Here is an 18447-nt window from a genome sequence, read left to right as displayed (position 1 = left end):
TCTCGGTCTGCCATCCGTTTGTGGGTGATGGCTTGTAGATAGTCGGACGTCAATATGGCCTTGTTTGCAGCAATGCCTCCAAAACTTGGATACAAACTGACTTCCTCTGTCCGAGATGATGATTGATGGAAAGCCGTGTAACCTCACGATGTTTGTTAAGAAAGCATGCTCTAACCTTTCGGCATTTGGCAACCCCTTGAGGGCAATGAAGTGCGCCATCTTTGTAAGTAAGTCCACAAGGGTGAAGTAACCCGGAGGGTCTCATCTCAGGCGTCTTACTACGTGCACACACATTGCATATCTTGACGTATTGTATTACATCCTTTTGCCAAGTGGGCTAACAGTAATATTGGCAGATTTTTGCAAAGGTTTTAGTGATTCCGGGAGGCCCGCAAGCAGAGTATCGTGGTAGTTACAGATTAGTTCGGTTTGCAGGCGAGGCACAGGAACATAGAGCCGTCCTTGATGAAATGGAAGGCCATTTCAATGGAGCGATGCTCATCATGGGTATCCATACTTGCCATTGCTCTGGGGTCAGGGCCTGCAGTATATCCTGGTGGAACTGGTCTAGAGGTGACACCATTGGGCTTATTAGCCCTAGCAATTTGTTTCCTGGTATGATGGCCATGGGTGCAGAGGGTGCGTAAGCGTCTTTTTCTTCCTGACTCCATCCAATGCGTGACAAGGCGTCCACTTTCCCATTCTTGACTCCAAGGCAGAACGTGATTATAAAGTCATATTCAGAAAAGCACTGAGCCCAATGGAGCTGACGAGGTGATTTGGCGTGTGTGGTCCGTAAATACTGCAAGTTTCGATGATCCGAGTAGACCATGATAGTGTGTCGCGCCCCTAGTAGATGATGAAGCCATTCTTTAAATGCCGTTTTCATGGCCAAATGTTCCTTGTCGGTTATGGAGTAATTTATTTCACTAGGTGAAACTTTTTTCGACCAGAAGACGATTGGGTGTAGATGAGTGGTAATAGTATCCCTCTGCGATAGCACCACCCCCATCGCAACACTGGATGCGTCCGTTTTTACTACAAAAGTCAGGTCAGGATTTGGATGTTTTTAGAAAGGGGCCGTTGTGAATTGAGTCTTGAGTTGCCCAAATGCTCGTTCTGCTTCAGATGACCACTTAAAGGTTTTGCGCTTTCGTAGTAGGGAGGTGATGGGATGCGCTATGTCCGAAAACCCTGGTATAAACCGTCGATATAAGTTTGCAAAACCAAGGAAGCTTTGCACTGATTTTTTGGACGTGGGAGTAGGCCAATTTAAGATTGCTTCCACCTTCCTGTTATCCATCTGGATGCCATGCAGGGTTAATATGAATCCCAGAAATTCTACCGTCTCGACGTTGACATGGTACTTCTCTAACTTGGCGTACAAGTGGTGCTGATGAAGTTTTCTCAGGACTGCGGTTACGTGTTGAACGTGTTCCTCTTCGGATGCTGAGTAGATAAGTATATCGTAGTATAAGTATAAGTATATATTTGACCTCCTGGTCAAATCACCTCATTTCTCTCTGAGTGGGCAGACCTCTCCTCCTCCCTCCTGGCCTCTACCACTCAACTCCTCCTCCTCTGTGGCCTCAATATACATTTAGACTCTCCTTGCTCCTCTTCTGCACTCTTGCGTGACCTCTGCGACTCCCTCTCCCTGTCCATCCTCCCCTTTGGCCCGACTCACTCTGCAGGGCACACACTCGATGTCTTGATCTCCTCTGACCTGCCCCTCTCCATCCCTCTGACCATTCCGCTCTCCTGGAGCGATCACTCCCTCCTCTCCTCTCATCTCTCCCTCTCTTCCCCCAAGCTAAGCCTACCCCAACTCTGCCACCTACCTTCTCGGACATCCGGCCCATGAAGCGTGTGTCATTTGAGGCTTTTGCCGCCACTTTCTCCTCCCCCTCCACCTTTGGCTGTCTCACATCCTGACACAGCCCTGTCTCTGCTCTACTGTTCAATTTCTGATACGCTTGATGCTCGTGCCCCTGTCATGAGGATCCGTTTGAAGTCCAAAGCCAAGTGCAATTCCTGGTATGATTCTGACCTAGCTACACTTAAACGTAAGTGTAGGGCGGCTGAGAGGAAATCGAGGACTTCCTGTTCATCCTCTGGCAAACTGGCCTGTCGCCTGCTACAAAGGCAATACCGACTCTCTGTCCTCATCAAGAAGAGAGTCCACATTCAAGCTCGTGTCTCTGCGGCATCTAACAACTCGGCCGAACTCTTTAAAATCTGCAAGGAGCTGGCCAACCCTGCTGCAGTCTCTACCCCTCCTGTTGCCTCCCAGGCTCTTTGCAATGCCCTTGCCTCTCACTTCATTTAAAAAACCTAACCTTGACTCTAACCTTCCCTCTGTCCTCATCCTCCTCGATCTCTCTTCTGCCTTCGACACGGTCAACCATACAATCCTGTTCAACCGTCTCTGTGAAAACCTGGGTATCACTGATCAGGCTCTGGCCTGGCTGACCTCTTTCCTCTCAGATCGACCCTCCCAGGTCCAACCTGGGTCCTTCCTTTCATCTATCTTCCTCTCTACCTGTGGTGTTCCCCAGGGTCTAACCTCTCACCCTGGCTTTTAAACCAATACCTGGCAACTCTTGCCCACTGCATTGCCACTTTCTGCTCAAATTTCCAGTGCTACACTGATGACACTCAACTCATTTTCAGGCTGCCCTCTGCCACCTCCTCTCCCTCTCTCATCTCTGATGGCCTAACTGCCATCCAAGATTGGTGTGTCGCCAATGATCTTTGTCTGAATGCCAGCAAGACGGAGATCCTCCTCATCGGCACACCTTCACCATCCTTTCCCCTCACTCTCTGGCCGGCCTCCATTGGCCCTCCTCCTACCCCCACCTGCGAGGCTAAGAACCTTGTGGTCATCTTTGACTCAACCCTTTCCTTCTCTGCCCACATCTCTGAGGTCTCTAAAAAGTCAAATTTCCGACTGCACCTCCTCCCAGGTACTCTGCCTTTCCTCTCCTTCCCCCAGAAGCTCATGGTATCCCAAGCTCTGGTTCTCTCTAGCTTGGACTATTGTAACAGCCTCTTTCTAAATCTACCTGCCTCTATCTCTGCCCTCTGCAACTAATCCAGAACAGGACTGCAAGACTTGTCCGTGGCCTCAAGCCCTGGGATCGTATCTCTCCAGCTCTGAAATCTCTCCATTGGCTCCAAGTGGATGCAAGGATTAAATTCAAAACCCTCTGCATTGTTCACAAGGCTTTGTGGGGCCTGGGTCCAAAATACCTTCAGCTATCCCTCCGCAAATACCTCCCCGCTCGAGCTCTTCACTCCTCTACCTCCAACTCCCTCAGGGTCAGTCATTTTTCAAAGAAATGAGCTGGGGTAGATCTCTGTCTTTGGCTGGGGCCTCCCTCTGGAACAGCCTCCCTGCCACTCTAAAATTTGAGGAAAACCATCTCCGGTTCTGGAAGTACCTCAAGACCTTCCTCTTTCCTTCTGCCTTCGCTCCTCCTCTCCCCTGCTGATCTGTTCTCTCTTGGCACCGTGCACCTGGCCACCCTCTGTCCTCCGGGCCCAGGTACCTGCTCACCCTGCCACCCTCCCGCACGGCCTCCAGGCCACCCCCTGCACTGGGGTCTTTAGCTGTACCCATACAGCCCCCCTTTTTCTCCCTGCACTTATCAGACCTACCCTGTCTGCTGCCTTAAACCTAGCACTTACAAATTGCTGGCTGCACTAAAACTGTTTGTGGCCTTTATGATCTATTTGTTATTTATCTGTTTCTCCTCTGCTTCGCACTTTTCACTTCTCCCCCTTCCATGCACTTTTTCCCTTCCCCTCTCCCATGCACTTGCTCGTTCTCAATGTCACTGGGCCTAGTAAGATCACTGTTTTGTTCTCCCCTGTTGCCCTCCCTTGCCTTGTTGCGCTCTGAAACACTTGTGTACGAGCGCGAAAGAAATAAAATATCAATATGAATATCAATGTCAATGTAGACCATGATGCCCACATCAAGTAGCTCCCGTAACACGTCTGTCATTAAAAACTGGAAGGCGGCTGGAGCGTTGCACAGCCCAAAAGGCATTACAGTGTATTCAAATAGCACATATTTCGTGCGGAAAGCCATTTTCCATTAATCTCCCTCTTTTATACAGACAAGGTGGTACGCTCGGCGTGGATCTAATTTGGTATATATTTATGCGTCCTTAAGCTGATCCAAGACTGTGGGAATGAGCGGTAGGGGATACCTATTTTTTACCATAATCCTGTTGCGTCCCCTGTAATCAATGCAGGTCCGGAGCTTGCCTCCCTTCTTCGGGATGAAAAACAGCGCTGAAGATGCTGGGGATTTGGATGGTCGGATAAACCCAGTGGCGAGGTACCAGTCTAAATACTCCTGCAGGTGTTGGTTTTCATTTTCTGTCAGCGCATAGATACGGCTGCATGGGGGTTGCGTTCTGGGCATCAGGTTGATCTGGCAATCGTATGGCCTGTGCTGTGGCAGCCTCCTTCTGAAAAACATCCTCAAACTCTTGATACCGGTGAGGTAGGAGCCCCAAAGCACTGGGCGATGCCGCAGCTCCCAATTTGAGCTCTTCATGGACTGGGGGCAGGTACGGATAGCAGGTACGGAGGCAATCTGATGGGAACATGACTGTATGGTTTCTCCAATTGATTACTGGGTTATGACGTTCAAGCCAAGGCATGCCTAGGATTAACTGAAATTGTGGAGAAGTGATCAGGTCGAAGGTTATACTTTCTCGATGGCCGTATAACATCTCTACCTCCTCGGTGCATAGCGAGACGGGTCCTGATATCAGCAGCAAGCCATCCACCGAAACGATATTAGCAATCTTTCCCCGCTGCTGTCCCTGAAGGCAAATTCTTTGCGCTATGCCCATGTCAATATAGTTGCTGATGGCTCCGCAGTCAAAGTAGGCCTCCAGCGCATGCATCTTATGGGGGTGTGCAGACTTAATCAGAATGACGGGTACAGTAAGATGTGAGACCGTGTTTACTTTAACCTCTCTCGACAAGCCGATCCCTACTCTTGTCGAGTTCTGCAGTTTTCCAGCGGCTGTTCAGGCTCCTCCGGATCGTTTGCTATCTCTCCCATGACTCCCTAGACCTTTTTCGCTGGTTTGTTTGTGCAATCTTTTAAGAAGTGACGTGCCTTGCCACAATACAAACATAACTGATGTTGTCGCCTTCTCTCCCTTTCTTCTTTCGATAGGGACCCTCGGGCACTACTCAACTGCATAGGTTCTGGGGTGCTCTCCGAGGGACGCCCTGTCCCTTCACGTGGACGAACATAAACAGGCCGGGCTTCCACCTTACTCCGATCAGCCTTTCTTTCTTGTAAGTGATGGTTCAACTGGATTACTAGGTCTATGTAGTCTGCGCAGCACACGGGCGGATTGACCACCTGAGACAGGACATCTTTTAAATCTTCCCTGGGACCCCGATATAACAGAGTGGTTCTTTTTTCCTCCGGCCAGTTTGTTTCGGCCACTATTCAGTTAAAGGCGGTTACATACACCAATAGGTCTTTTGACCCGTGCTGTAACGCCAGTAGTTCGGCGTACAGAGCTGCCCCTTGATTGTTACAGGCAAACAGTTTGTCTAACTCCTGCTGGAAGGCGCCAAAGTCATGTAGAACAGGATCATCCCTATTAACAAGGGGTACTGACCATTTGGCCGTGTGGCCCCCCAAGTAAGACAGGATAAAGGCTACTTTAGTCTGTTCAGAGGGGAAGGCCTCAGGCCTGTATATGAAATGCAATCTGGATTGATTCATAAACACAGCATATCGTTGAGGGTCCCCTAGGAATCGTTCCCACAGGGCCAAGGGGACTGAGTGTGGTGTGGTAACCTAGATGTGGGGCGTCCTCTCAGCTCCCCTTTCAACGGGTCCAGGAAGGGGGACTTGGCTAGCTTGAGAGACTAGTAACCGTTTGGACAAATCCTCTGTCTTTTCCCGATTGACTACCACTTCCCTTTTTCTGGCGTTGGTCTCAGAGCGGGCACATGTACCTCGGCCCGCAGGTCTCCCAAAAGGGTGGACAGCTGATTTACTCCTGGGTCCATGGGACTCGGGCAGGGATTACCACGTGGGCTTAGCGTTTTGTCAGGCTTACCTCTGGTGTGCTGCAGGAGTGCCTGGTCCGGACTGTGCTGCAGAGTGGCCCCTGTACTGTTCCCCTTCACCTGGTCGTATGTCACAACCATGCCTTCCCTCACCTGTCGCCTGGAGGAAAAACCTCCAGGGGGCCGTAAAGTTGGGAGGGGCCTGGGTGTATTCGGGACTTGCGTTACTGGTGTTCTGGGGGTTGTTGTGGGAACCTAAGGGGCAAACAGAGGGTAAGTCTACTGTGGAAAAATAACTGCAGAGTTCCCTCACTCCCCCCTCCCTTCCCCTAATCCCCTGGCTGGAGGGAGTGGATGCGGCTCACATGTGGTTCTGTGTCTGCAACTGCGGCTCCGGAGATGGGTCCCAAAGAGGGGGCTGAAGGGGATGATCGTCTCTGTCCCAGGTGTGATGTCTCTGCTAATTGTTTTATGTTCTTTCTCTCCCCCCAGGTGTTGGAACTTCAGCGCCAAACCAGTGGCAGAGCCCTGAGGGAGGCTCGCTCATTGCTGGATACAGGTAAATTCTCGAGTTCTTAGATGGGGGGTTGGTTTGGATGGGAGGAGAACGGAAGGCGGATGCTAACCCTGTTGCTTGCTTTCGAACAGGGCGTCTGATACCACGAGCTGGGGGTCTGGAAGACCAAGGGCGGGAGCAAGTCCACGCAGGATGCGCAGAGGACGGAGCCCGCTGTGGAGCGGCATTGAACAGGATGCTGAAGGCCGCAGACCAAGACTGAAGAGCAGGGTACTGAATGTTGCTGAAGGATGCCGAAGCACTTGATGGATGCTGTAGGACCGAAGGATGCTGAAGGACCGAGGGATGCTGAAGGGCTGAAGGATGCTGGAGGAGTCCCAACTGGATGCAGACGAATGCTCTTGACCAATGAGCTCAACGCAGGAATATGCTTGAGCACAGAAGCAGTAAGCGAAACACTACTCTTATCAGGAGCAGAAGAAACGCTAAGCACAGGGTGCGGTCCGGGACATGGCTTTATAGTCCTGCACCACACCCTGCTGGAGCTAGATGCGCAAGGGTGTTGGCTTCGTGCACATGGCAGGTAAATTGCTGCACGTGCCGGGCTCGCATGTGCTCAGTGCTTCTTGACTTGTGATGGGCAGAGCCCTTGCCTTCAGCTCTTTCCTGCAGGCCGCAACTAGGTTGCGCCCACCGACACGCTCGCACCAGCCAGCCACCATGCCTGTCCGCCCTTCCCTATTGTATGAGAGGGGGGCTCCCTCCCCCTGTTAGCCCGCCACCGCTGGGCCCGTAACGGGATCGTGACATATAGCATGTATGTCTCTCTAATTCAAATAACTTATCTTCACTTTGTATTTGCCTGAAACATTATTTTCCATTCAACAGCCTTGTGTTACACTCTTACTCATTTCATTCCACCAGCCACACTATTTCCAATCTAATCTCAACATTCCTCCATATTCAGTACACCACCTGTCACTTATTGCCTTACAACACACATTTCTCTCATACACCTTCTGTGGCACAATTTCATTTCTTTATTCTTGCATAATCCTAGACTCATCAACTCCTCAAATAAAACCCAAAACAGGTTCACACTCATTGCATTCCAAACTTCTAACACAAATTAATACACATACATAAGCTTCCTCAACCCTTTACAATTACAGCCACACAACCGTCATACCTGCACAGTAAATTGCACCATTACAGCAACCACTGTTGTTCTCATCACAGCACAATATTCCTCTGTATTGAATAACACGACTACTCCCGTATTCACTAATACCACTACTGTGCAACACATAGGGCCTCATTACGAGGTTGGAGGTAGCCTTGCAGGTTTACCGGCAAGGCTACCTCCAAACTCGCACCCGGGTCCGGCACCCATGAATGGGCAATTACCGGGCTATTCCGGTAATTGCCCTTTCGCGGGTGCCGGTCCCGGTACATCTTCATTCCCATTTGAGCCCCGTAGGGCTCAATGGGAATGGGGAGGGTGGTAGCACTGGTACCGTTAATGACGGTACCGGTGCTACCATCATGTTCTGCTTGCGAATGCCAGTACGGCCACCATGTCAGACCTGGTGGCTGCAAGGGCACCCGCGAGCAGAACTCCTAGTATGGCAGTATGGTAGCAACGGTGCCGGTAGCGATACCGGCGCCGTTGTGGCCTTACCGCCATACTTGTAATGAGGCCCATAGTATTGTAAACACTTTAACACCCATTCCACATCACATACACATACTTATTCCACACAACCCTTCCCAATTTCAATATCATGTTTTCCCAAACCCACCACGCCTGTACACCCTCTCACTATTACAACCTTCCCAACCCCACATATCATCCCACTACAGAACCACACAGCAGTCTTTTTCAACCCTACAATTATAACCCCACCCATCATCCATATACAATAAAACTCACATAAACATTCCACAACTTTAAAACACACACTTTCATTTTTCCAACAGACACAACAGTGTGCCTACTAAAAAGCAACTCCGTAGAAAACAAAGAAAAGATAGAGAAGATAAAAATAAAAGCCAGCAATGTACTCACCCACCACTAAAACAATGTGTAGTAAAGATTTAAAGAGAAGAGCGGGTAACCTTGCTAAAGCCAACTAAACCAGTCAGCACTAAATAAAGTAAGCCCCTCCTAAAAACAATGTAGTAAGGAAACTAGACCTCAAGATGAACCTCACACTGGCTACCAATGTTAATGCAGCCACGGTAAATCACTCTGTTCCAGTGTAGAGTTCTTAGCAATCTGATAAAAAGATCTGAGAAGTCAGGTTCTACGCTTAATAATGACCACAGAAAACTGATCCTTCAAGCTCTCATTGACAGCGCATTTTAACTAAAGAGAATGTTCTTCATATTGATTTTACACAGAATGAAACCATGAACTAAATTAATTAACAAACTACAAAGACTAGTTGTAAACTATGTCAATATAGATACCTTTTCAAACTTATGTGAAGGTGAATGGTTTCACACCAGTCGCACAGAACCATATTTCAATGAAGAGGCTTATAAACAAAAACAAACAAATCCAATTGCCAAAGACAATCGTGGGCGAGGCGATGAACTGGCAGCACACAACACTATGGCAAAAGAAACCCTTATAGAAAAATCTTTCTCAATTTTTCCAGTGTACAAATGAACCTGCAGCTCTTTATGTAACATACACCAACAGTCGTTCAAATGTTTACGACAATTCCTCAATCACTATGTCAAACTAAAAGACAAAAAGAAGAATGACAACTTTAGAAACCATGGACTCCTGCCCAGTAGGTAGCCACACTTGACTGCAAGGAAATTCATTGGCCTGCATTTCAGGAACTGCTTGCAAAACCACCTTCCATCACATCAAAATGTTAGCAACACACCATTCTGCTATACAAAACATTGTCCATAGATTGTACTATGCAAAAAGTCCTCGTCTTGAACTACAAAAATTAAATAACATTCTCCTACACGGAACCGCGAAGAACTCCTTCAAGAAATGGAACACATTCAAAGTAAATATTTTGACTTTGCATATTCTGTTACATAAAAAAACATCAGCGAACAACTCACCAAAAGCAACCTCCTTACAAACACATATAAGAAAGAAATAGCAAAGTTTGAAAATACATCAGCTGAAATGCCAGACAAAGGGCCTGATCACAAGTCTGGCGGTAATCAGAGCAATTACCACTGGGCGCTTAGTGCGTTACTGCAGGGTCGTGCAGTGGAATTAGCTCTGCATCACAAACTGGTGTGAACCCGCCCTGACTCCGACAGAAACGCTATTAGCACCCGACGCTAACTGCTCCAAAATAAGGGCTACCACTGAGAAAGCAGCACTAATAGCGCTACCGCCGGCAATCCCAGCGCTAATAGCTCCGGTGGAAATCGTGTCACCGCTGGAACGGGAAGCACCGCAGTGGCCATTCTGAAAGCAGCAAAATGTCCCAGGAGAGGATAAGAGGCAAGGTGGCCTAAAATCGCCCTTGGAAAACCAAAATTTAGCGAGGGGAGCTGGTGGTCCTTACAGATGAGGTAATCTCCAACTGTGAGGAACTCTATGGCAGTCGCCAGTGGAAGACCACTGTGCACTGCAAGACAGCCATCTGAAGGTGACAGCAGTGTCCAGCGTGCCACATGATGGAGAGGATTGCAGCAAGTGGTGGAACGACCTGAGGCGCAGGGTGCAGGAACTGCTGTCCCAACCCTGCCAGGAGTCCTTGGCAACTGGAGGAGGAACCGTAGAGCCACTGGTCCTCACCGCCTGGGAGGAGAAATGCAGCACAGTGCTGGACCTCAAAGGGATAGAAGGAGTCGGCAGTGCGAAGGCGGGTGCCAGCAGCCAGAAGGCAGAAGGTGAGTCAACCCCCCAACACAAATGCATGCACAAATGACAGCCCAGCATAAGATTCCACAGTGGACAGGGACACATGTCAGCAGACCCAGAAGCTGGGCATGCCAACAGTGCAGAGTGACAGGGTTGCCCATCAGCCACCCTCTACACCAGCCATGTGGCAGGGCACCAAAGGTACACCTGAGCGTCACAGCTGCAGAAAGGGCAGGCAAGTGAACCAAACTAATGTCATGGGCACCACATCCCTACTGTTGCACCCCGTGCAACAGTAGGGACAAAGAATGGTGCACCAATATTCAAAATGGCATGCTCCTCAAAATTGAAACATTACACAAAAAAATCCTCGCTAAACAAACCACTCTGAAACATTCTCAGCTGAGCACAGCTGCTGCCACCTCTCCCACGGCTACTAGCCCAGACCATCCACTGTTTCGCTTCCAAACCGTCTCAGAGCAGGAAGCCCTAGACACCCTAAAAAGCCTGAGATGTAAAGGTGATGCAAGCTTAACCTCTCTCATTAAAGAGTGCACTGAAGCCCTTACACCCTTCATCTCCACTTTCATTAACGCCTCCTTATCTGCTGGTATATCGCCCTCCAGCCTCAAGGAAGCCTGGAACCTCCCTGTGCCAAAAAACCCTCCGTAGACGCAGCGGTACCAAATAATTACCAGCCTATCATGACTGTCCCCTTCCTATTAAAAAATCCTCGACAGAGCGGCCTATGTCCAAATTCAGCACTACTTGGAAGCTAACCATATTTTGGGAGTGCGCCAGCCTGGGTTTCGTCCAGGCCAAGGCACTGAGTCAGCTCTCCTCGACCTTAAAAACCATCTCGACGAGATCAGGGATGATGGCAAACCTGCTCTTCTCCTACTCTTAGGTCTGTCTCCAGCCTTTGATCCTTTGCCACCACCTCACCACTCTGCCTTCTTCTTACCCAAAGCCATGCCCTGTATCCCCTTCTTCTTAGAGGGGAGATCGATGAGCGTGTTTTCTGAGAATGCCAGTGCCCCACCAGCACCAATCACCTGTAGCGTACCTCAAGGTTCATGCGTCCCTCCCACGCTACATAATATCTTTACTAAGCTGCTCTTTGACCTTCTTGGACTCCATTGGCATAGATTACATAAACTATTCTGATAATACACAATTTCTGCTTCCCCTCCCTAACAACTAGACGTTGACACATTTAACTAGGCCTACTCGACCATCCAAGCTTGGATGGCAATGCATGGCCTCTGTCTTAACGATAAGATGGAGAGCCTTTGCGTTGGGCTCTCTGCAGTGCTAAAGAAACTCAATCACCAATACACGGCTGTCCATATCGATGGTGACCAGATTCCAGTCTCCTCCTCTGCGAAAACACTGGGGGTATATCTTGATGCCACCCTCTCGCTGAGGGGCCAAGTGAATGACATCACCTCCTCGGCAGCTTACATGACTAAATTGTTAAGTGCCTCCAGACAATTCCTATCCAAGGACAGCTGCCTAACCATTGCACGTGCAGTCATTGGCACCAGGCTGGACTACTGCAATGTACTCTTTTCTGGTACATCTGCACAAAACCTCCAGAAACTGCGGATCATCCAAAACAATGCAATTCGAGCGGCCTTCAACATTCCTAAACTTGAGCACATATCGGCCGCACGCAGAGCCGTGCACTGGCTCCCGATATGAGAACAGATAATTATCAAAACCTGTCCATTATGCAGAGGTGCATCTTGTAATCTGCTCCAGTCTACCTCTCTCAGAAAATGTGCAAAGCTCACTCTTCCAGGCCCACTAGAACTCCCTAGTCTCACTAGAACTCCCTATGCCCACTCGAACTCCCTAGTCTCACTAGAACTCCCTATGCCCATTAGAACACCCTATGCCCACTAGAACTCCGTATTCCCACTAGAACTCTCTCTGCCCACTGTCTGGCATAGCCCAAATTCAAAGGCACTAAAGCGGGAGGGTCAAGTTTCCCATCCATAGCTGCTAAACTATGGAACTCCCCCCCACCTGCATTGAGGGACGAAGAATCATACTGGTTCCAAAGCACTCTCAAGACCTGGCTCTTCTCCTATTTGGAGATCCTACACAAGTCTCGACCAGATCAATACTGTCTGCTGGTAAATGCCTATTGATTTGCATGTAACCGTAACTACTATTCCTCTGCATGTAACTGGTTTTCTGTAACTCATTAAAGTACACTTACATATCATAATAACTACAATACACAGAATACACCAATGGGTATGCAGGGGCTTGCTGAAAATCTGTCATATACGGCCACTTTGAACATTATTTCCAGGGCCTCTTTTGGTCTTCAGTAATTATTTCCAGGACCTCTTTTAGTTCCCAGTCCACCCCTGTGGGTATGGAACTACTTTAAACATATCCTTCATTACAATACACTACAAACATGCCATCACACTACTTACATTATACATCCATAGTAGTATAATAGCGCTTTTAAAATCCAATACAGTTAGAATACACCAATGGGGCAAACTACTTCAAACACACACATAAATTCTGTAACAAGTAATATATAAAACCATGTAAATGCCAGAAACTGGATCTGTATACGATGGATTTTTTCAATCCACCATGGATTTCCTTTCCCAATGACCCAATGATTACTACATGTTAAAACAACAACAGTGTACAACACACAATGTACTTTCTATGAGTGTCAACAAATGTAATATATGTACAACTGTAAGTAATTAAATGTTTCAAAGTATGTTGTATAACAAATTGTCCTTTTCTTTTCTTTACAGAGAAACTACCACCTATTTCAGCCCTGTCACCATATTTAAGTGGAAATGTCCACGCCCAGTATCAATTACTCTAGGCACATTACTGTAGCCATAATTACTGAGGAGAAATGATTATGGACTTCGCCATTGTCCAGACAAATACATTGCAGCCTTCTTACAATATTCAACTAAGCCTCCACGCCCACTATCCATTCCTACCAGCATATTACTGTAGACATAACCACTGAGGACAGACTATTGTAGCCATAGCCAGTGTACACATTTCTGAGAGGATTATAAATACTGTATACACTTCAATAATACCCGTAACTTTGGCACCTTACTGTGGTTTTAATGACTGACCAAAAACTATTGTGGAGATAGCCAGTGTCCCGATTCTTAAGATCATATTCTGCGCCCATCCCCCCAACAATCTGGGCACTAACCATAGTCCCAACAATACCCTTCAACCATTTTATAAATACTGTATGCACTTCAATAATACCCATCCACCATGTTACAAATACTATAATACCCCCCATGAAAGCCATAATTAATATGCACATATTACTGTGGCCTTGCCAAGTGTCCAGATTCCAGGCCATACACCCAAGAATCAGGCCACAGGCCATAGCCACAACAATATAATTCAACTATATTACAAACACTGACATTACACCATCATAAAACATAACTCTCCCCATTTCCTGTTACTATTGTCCGCGAACGTAATAAATGTCTGTGGACGCATGCTTGTGTCTGCAGCTCAGAATATGGTTGCAGAGAGTATAAATGACCGTGGACTAGGCAGCACCCACACTGCCATTTTCCACCAATAAAAATGGCTCCATCTTAACTTTTTTTCCACTCCCGCACCCTTCCCAGACACTCTCTCAGCCACAAAATAACCCCAAATGTATTTTGCATTTTTTTCTTGCCATTTGTCCACGGACAAATGCTGTGGTCCGCGGATCCAATATTGCGACCGTTTCAAAAAGAGCTCATGTTTTTCAATAACCAATCAGCGTGTATGTTTGGTGTCTGCGGACACCACACTGCCCTCTGATTGGATCAGAGGCCTCCATGGAGACCAAACCAGGAAATATGCCTATGGACCAGATGCAGATATCACTAATTTTTGTTTACCTACTTTTTGGCCATTTTAAAAAAGAATGACTGGACGAATTTTCACCAAATTTGCAAAAGCACACCTTCAAGACCAGACCGCCACTCGTTGTGCATTTGTTGCAAATCCATCCAACGATTTGGGCTATACGTGTGAGCAAACCTTTTTCAAAGCATGTCTGTCCAGATTTTAAATGTTTTGCGTCCTCCCCTATAACTTTGCCTCCCCCTCCTTGGCAAAACCACACCAAACTTTGGAAGATCATTCCAACATGGATATGTACGTTTTTTGTACAGTTTGGTGAGGATTCATTGAACGGCGTCAACGTTATAAGCCACCCAAAAACTGCTCTGCCTATGTGTTGAGCAACATAACCATAACTACAGGCCCTGTAATATATGTATATCGAGAGAGAGAAAGAAAGAGAGAGCGAGAGAAAGAGGGAGAGAACTGAGACAGGGAGAGCAAGAGAGATGGTAAAAAGTGAAAACTTTAGTGAGAGGGGTGGGGAGAATAGTGCTGAGAATGTGACATTGTAGGGAGAATAGAGAGATTGTGAGTGAAATTATTATATATAGAGAAAGTGAGTGAGACAGTGGGAGGGAGAAAAGAGAAACAGAAAATGAGGGGGAATGAGAGATACATTGAGAGAGAATGGGCAAGAAGGAGGAAGAGAGAGAGAGAACAGAGAGAGAGAGTGAGAGACAGTGAGAGAGAGAGAGACTGAGGGGTTTGGAGAGAGAGGGGGAGGGAGAGCATGAGCAAAGCAGAGAAAGAACCAAAGAGCGATTGATGGGACCTGGAAGATAATGAGACAAAAGAGGAATAGAGTCAGGGGCAACAAGAGGCCAAGTTGGGCACAGTATCCTATTTTACGATTCAGGTTGGACTATAATACTCCACATTAAACTGATTCTTACCGTAGCGGTCCCATCATTCCATAGTATGGAGTTCATGTTGACAGTAACCTCATTTCCCTCTGTTGCTGTAGGGTCTATTTTTCCAATCTTTACGAGTTGAAAATCCTCATTTTGGGATATCTGAATATTCAAAATGTCAAATGAAGCAAAGGCATCTCCATTCACATCAAAGTGGATGAGTTCCCATCTGTTGGCCTCCATATACATATTCTTTAGATAGTGAAGTATCTATGAAAGTAACATAAAATGATCAAACAAACTGCAACTTTGATTTCAATGTCCTCGCTTGCACTCCAATCATCTCCTAGTCCCACATTCCCTAAGAGAGGTTGCTAAACCGCCAGAACCCAGACCCTCCCCACCCCCTCCCCACCCCTTACCAGAACAGGCGAGGAGAAGGTAGGGATAGGGGGGTTAAGTTGGGGGCCAAGCATGGCATGGTATAGTAGGGGGACAGGGAGAGCCGCAACGCATTTTGGCAGGGCCTGGAGGAATCTGGGGTTTTTGCAGTGTCCCTTGCATAAGAGGAGGGATTTGGGCAGGGGGGAAGTTGGGAGGGGTGCCTCTGGTGTTTACCAAAATTGGGGGGAGCGTAGCAGGCCCATGCGCAAACATCTTTATGTCTCTAAAAGTTGTTGTTGAATGTGGTTTCAGGGAAAACAGCCCACACACATATCACATGGAACCAAACACAGTGGTATAATGGGAACGGGAGGAATTCCAGAGGAGAATGTTCAAGGCAGGAAGGCTAGGTGTTGTTGCTATCTTGGAGTTAGCAATCTGTGGCAGAACAAGGAATCTCTCTGTAAGCCTAACAGAACTGCCCACTTCTGAAGTCTGCCATTGTAGATTACAAGCAGGTTCATAAATAGAACATATGCTGTAAACAAAACAAAATAAGACACAAATGTCTTTTCAGAACTAGAATTTCACTTCCTGCTATTACGGCAAACATATGCCTTTACAAATACATGAGGTATAGTTGGGTTTGCGTCATGATTTAAAATTAGGTGAAAAATGGGCTGGTAGGCCCCAAGCCAGCAGGCCAATTCTGTTGTCAACGGCCCGCCATCCAAGTTAAGGGCCTGCATAAAGTGAGGGTCCCTTAACAAGGGCAGCAGTACCATTAACAACAGGGTGGATTAAGGGCATTTTTGTGGATTTTGGGGATGACGTAGAACAATGGTGTTGAGCCTTGACTAGTATTAAGGAACGTGGATTCCTTTTCTGTGAGCCAGTTTCTTTGGAATGCATGATCAGTAATTTCTTGAATCATGCTATTAAGATCAGCAGAGGGATCCTTTCGAAGTTTTGATAGCTTCCAGGTTCGTTCAAAAGGTCTACTATCATGAGATGGTAATTTTCTGGGTGCATGGCTGCTATGGCTCCCCCTTTATCAGCCGGTTTAATAACCACCTGTTTATTGTTGGCTAATGTGCCCAGCGGTAGACAAGTTGTATCTCATGGGGTGGCAGATGATTTGCAATTTCCTGAGTTCTTTTGTCGAAAGTGAAAACTTTTCTGGGTAGTGTGTTATCTTGAGGTGTGAAGGTAGATGGGAGATGTAGGTCCATATCACACTCTGTTTCCGGCATCTCATGATCTTTGAAGAAAGATTTTAGCTTAATCTCTCTCAAGAACTTTCTGACATTTGTTTCTACCAGAACCAGTCAGTTGGGGTAGACAGGATAAAAGTGAGGCCTTTAGATAGAACACTAGTCTCAAAAAATGATTGGAAAGATGGAAAATGGGAAGGCCTACTGGTTCCATGTTTGTCTGTAGCCCCTGCGCTTCCGTGTTCTCGGTCAGCATTGGTATTGCACCCATGGTGGATGTTGAAATTGTGGGTCCAAGCTAGACCCTGGGCCACATGGTTGGCCTCTGCTTAAAAAAGGCAGGCACCCACGATATGGAGGGAAGAATGCTGGCTATAAATAGGTGGTGTCAGACCTCAGGTCGGTAGAGGAGTCACTGCTGCTATCTGAGAATGTGACTCTCAGCCTTCTAGTGCTACCTGATCGGTTGCCATCAGAGTTAATAGTATCAGTGTAGTTGGCAGCAAGATATGGGTAAATAACCTCTGCTTTAAAGACTTGAATGCCGCAGGATGACTTCTTGGTTTTCTTAGTAAGAGTGATTAATTTTAATTCTTCAAATTGCTTCGTAACTTCTCTCAGTTTGTCTTGAACATTGCTAATAGAAGTGTTGTTTGTAAAGGTTTGTTCTGCAGCATCCAGTTCGGCTTGGACTATGGCTCCAAGCCGTTGGGGCTGTCGATATACTTGATACCATCAAATCGCAGCTACATTTTGTAGCTATATATCTGAAGTCGGTCTTATACTCTTGATCATCTAAAAATAGGCACGGCTCATTGCGTACTATTAGGCCAGCAGGGATAATGTTTGCTTTAAGATATTCTTGCAAAAAGTGGCCATGAAGTTCTGTCCTAAATGTTCCTTCTAGTAAGCCTTTGTAGATTACAAGCAGGCTCATAAATAGAACATCTGCAACTACAGGAAGTGTTATATGATTAGAGAAACCTGCAATGTCAGTAGGGAGGTGGCAGAATCAAGCCGACAGCAAAAGCAACAAAGAAAGATAATGTTACGACAGATAGTATTGCGCTTTTTTACAAACTGCAAATAAATTCTGTAAATGAACCAAATAAGACACACATGTATTTTCAAAACTAGAATTGTATGTCCTGCTATTACAGCAAACACATGCCTTCACAAATAAATGAGGTATAGTTGGGTTTGCGTGCTGATTTAAAATAAGGTGAATAATGGGGTGATAGGCCCGAGCCAGCGGGCCAACTCTGATGTAAATGGCCCCCTCTCTAAGTTAAGGATCTGCATAAAGTGGGGTTCCCTTAACGAGGGCGGCAGTACCGTTACCAACAGGGTGGGCCTGCTGCCGAGGGGCATATGGCCATTAGCACCAGTGTAGTTCATTATACAGTGCTAATGGTGTCTTAAAAAAAAAGAGAAACATACCTTTCTCCAGCATTGGATCATTCACAAATTCACATGCTCATTGAATATTCCCCACTGTCAAGCTGAGAATCCTCTGTAATATTACAGCAGTTTTGTTTTAAAGCTCAACATTGTGTGTCACTTATATAGCCTATTGCTGTCACTTTGGCTCATACTGCCATTGACATTAGTCCTCCTTAGCTCCACCCCTGGTGGACATCTTCAGAATTT

General features: G+C 47.0%; 1 protein-coding gene across 1 annotated transcript in view; it reads right to left on the bottom strand.

Moving 5' to 3' along the window:
• LOC138528234 (extracellular calcium-sensing receptor-like) overlaps nt 1-18447 on the bottom strand; it is a 357838-nt gene that overhangs the window by 285493 nt on the left and 53898 nt on the right. The window contains exon 4 of the mRNA XM_069639690.1: nt 15242-15469. Coding sequence (XP_069495791.1) covers nt 15242-15469 — 228 coding nt within the window. The remainder of the gene's footprint in view (nt 1-15241; nt 15470-18447) is intronic.

This window comes from Ambystoma mexicanum, chromosome 7q, assembly GCF_040938575.1.
Source record: "Ambystoma mexicanum isolate Mex_15411 chromosome 7q, UKY_AmexF1_1, whole genome shotgun sequence".
Taxonomy (NCBI): Eukaryota; Metazoa; Chordata; class Amphibia; order Caudata; family Ambystomatidae; genus Ambystoma; species Ambystoma mexicanum.
Note: the sequence above shows the minus strand (reverse complement) of the source record. Positions and strands in the feature narration are given on the sequence as shown.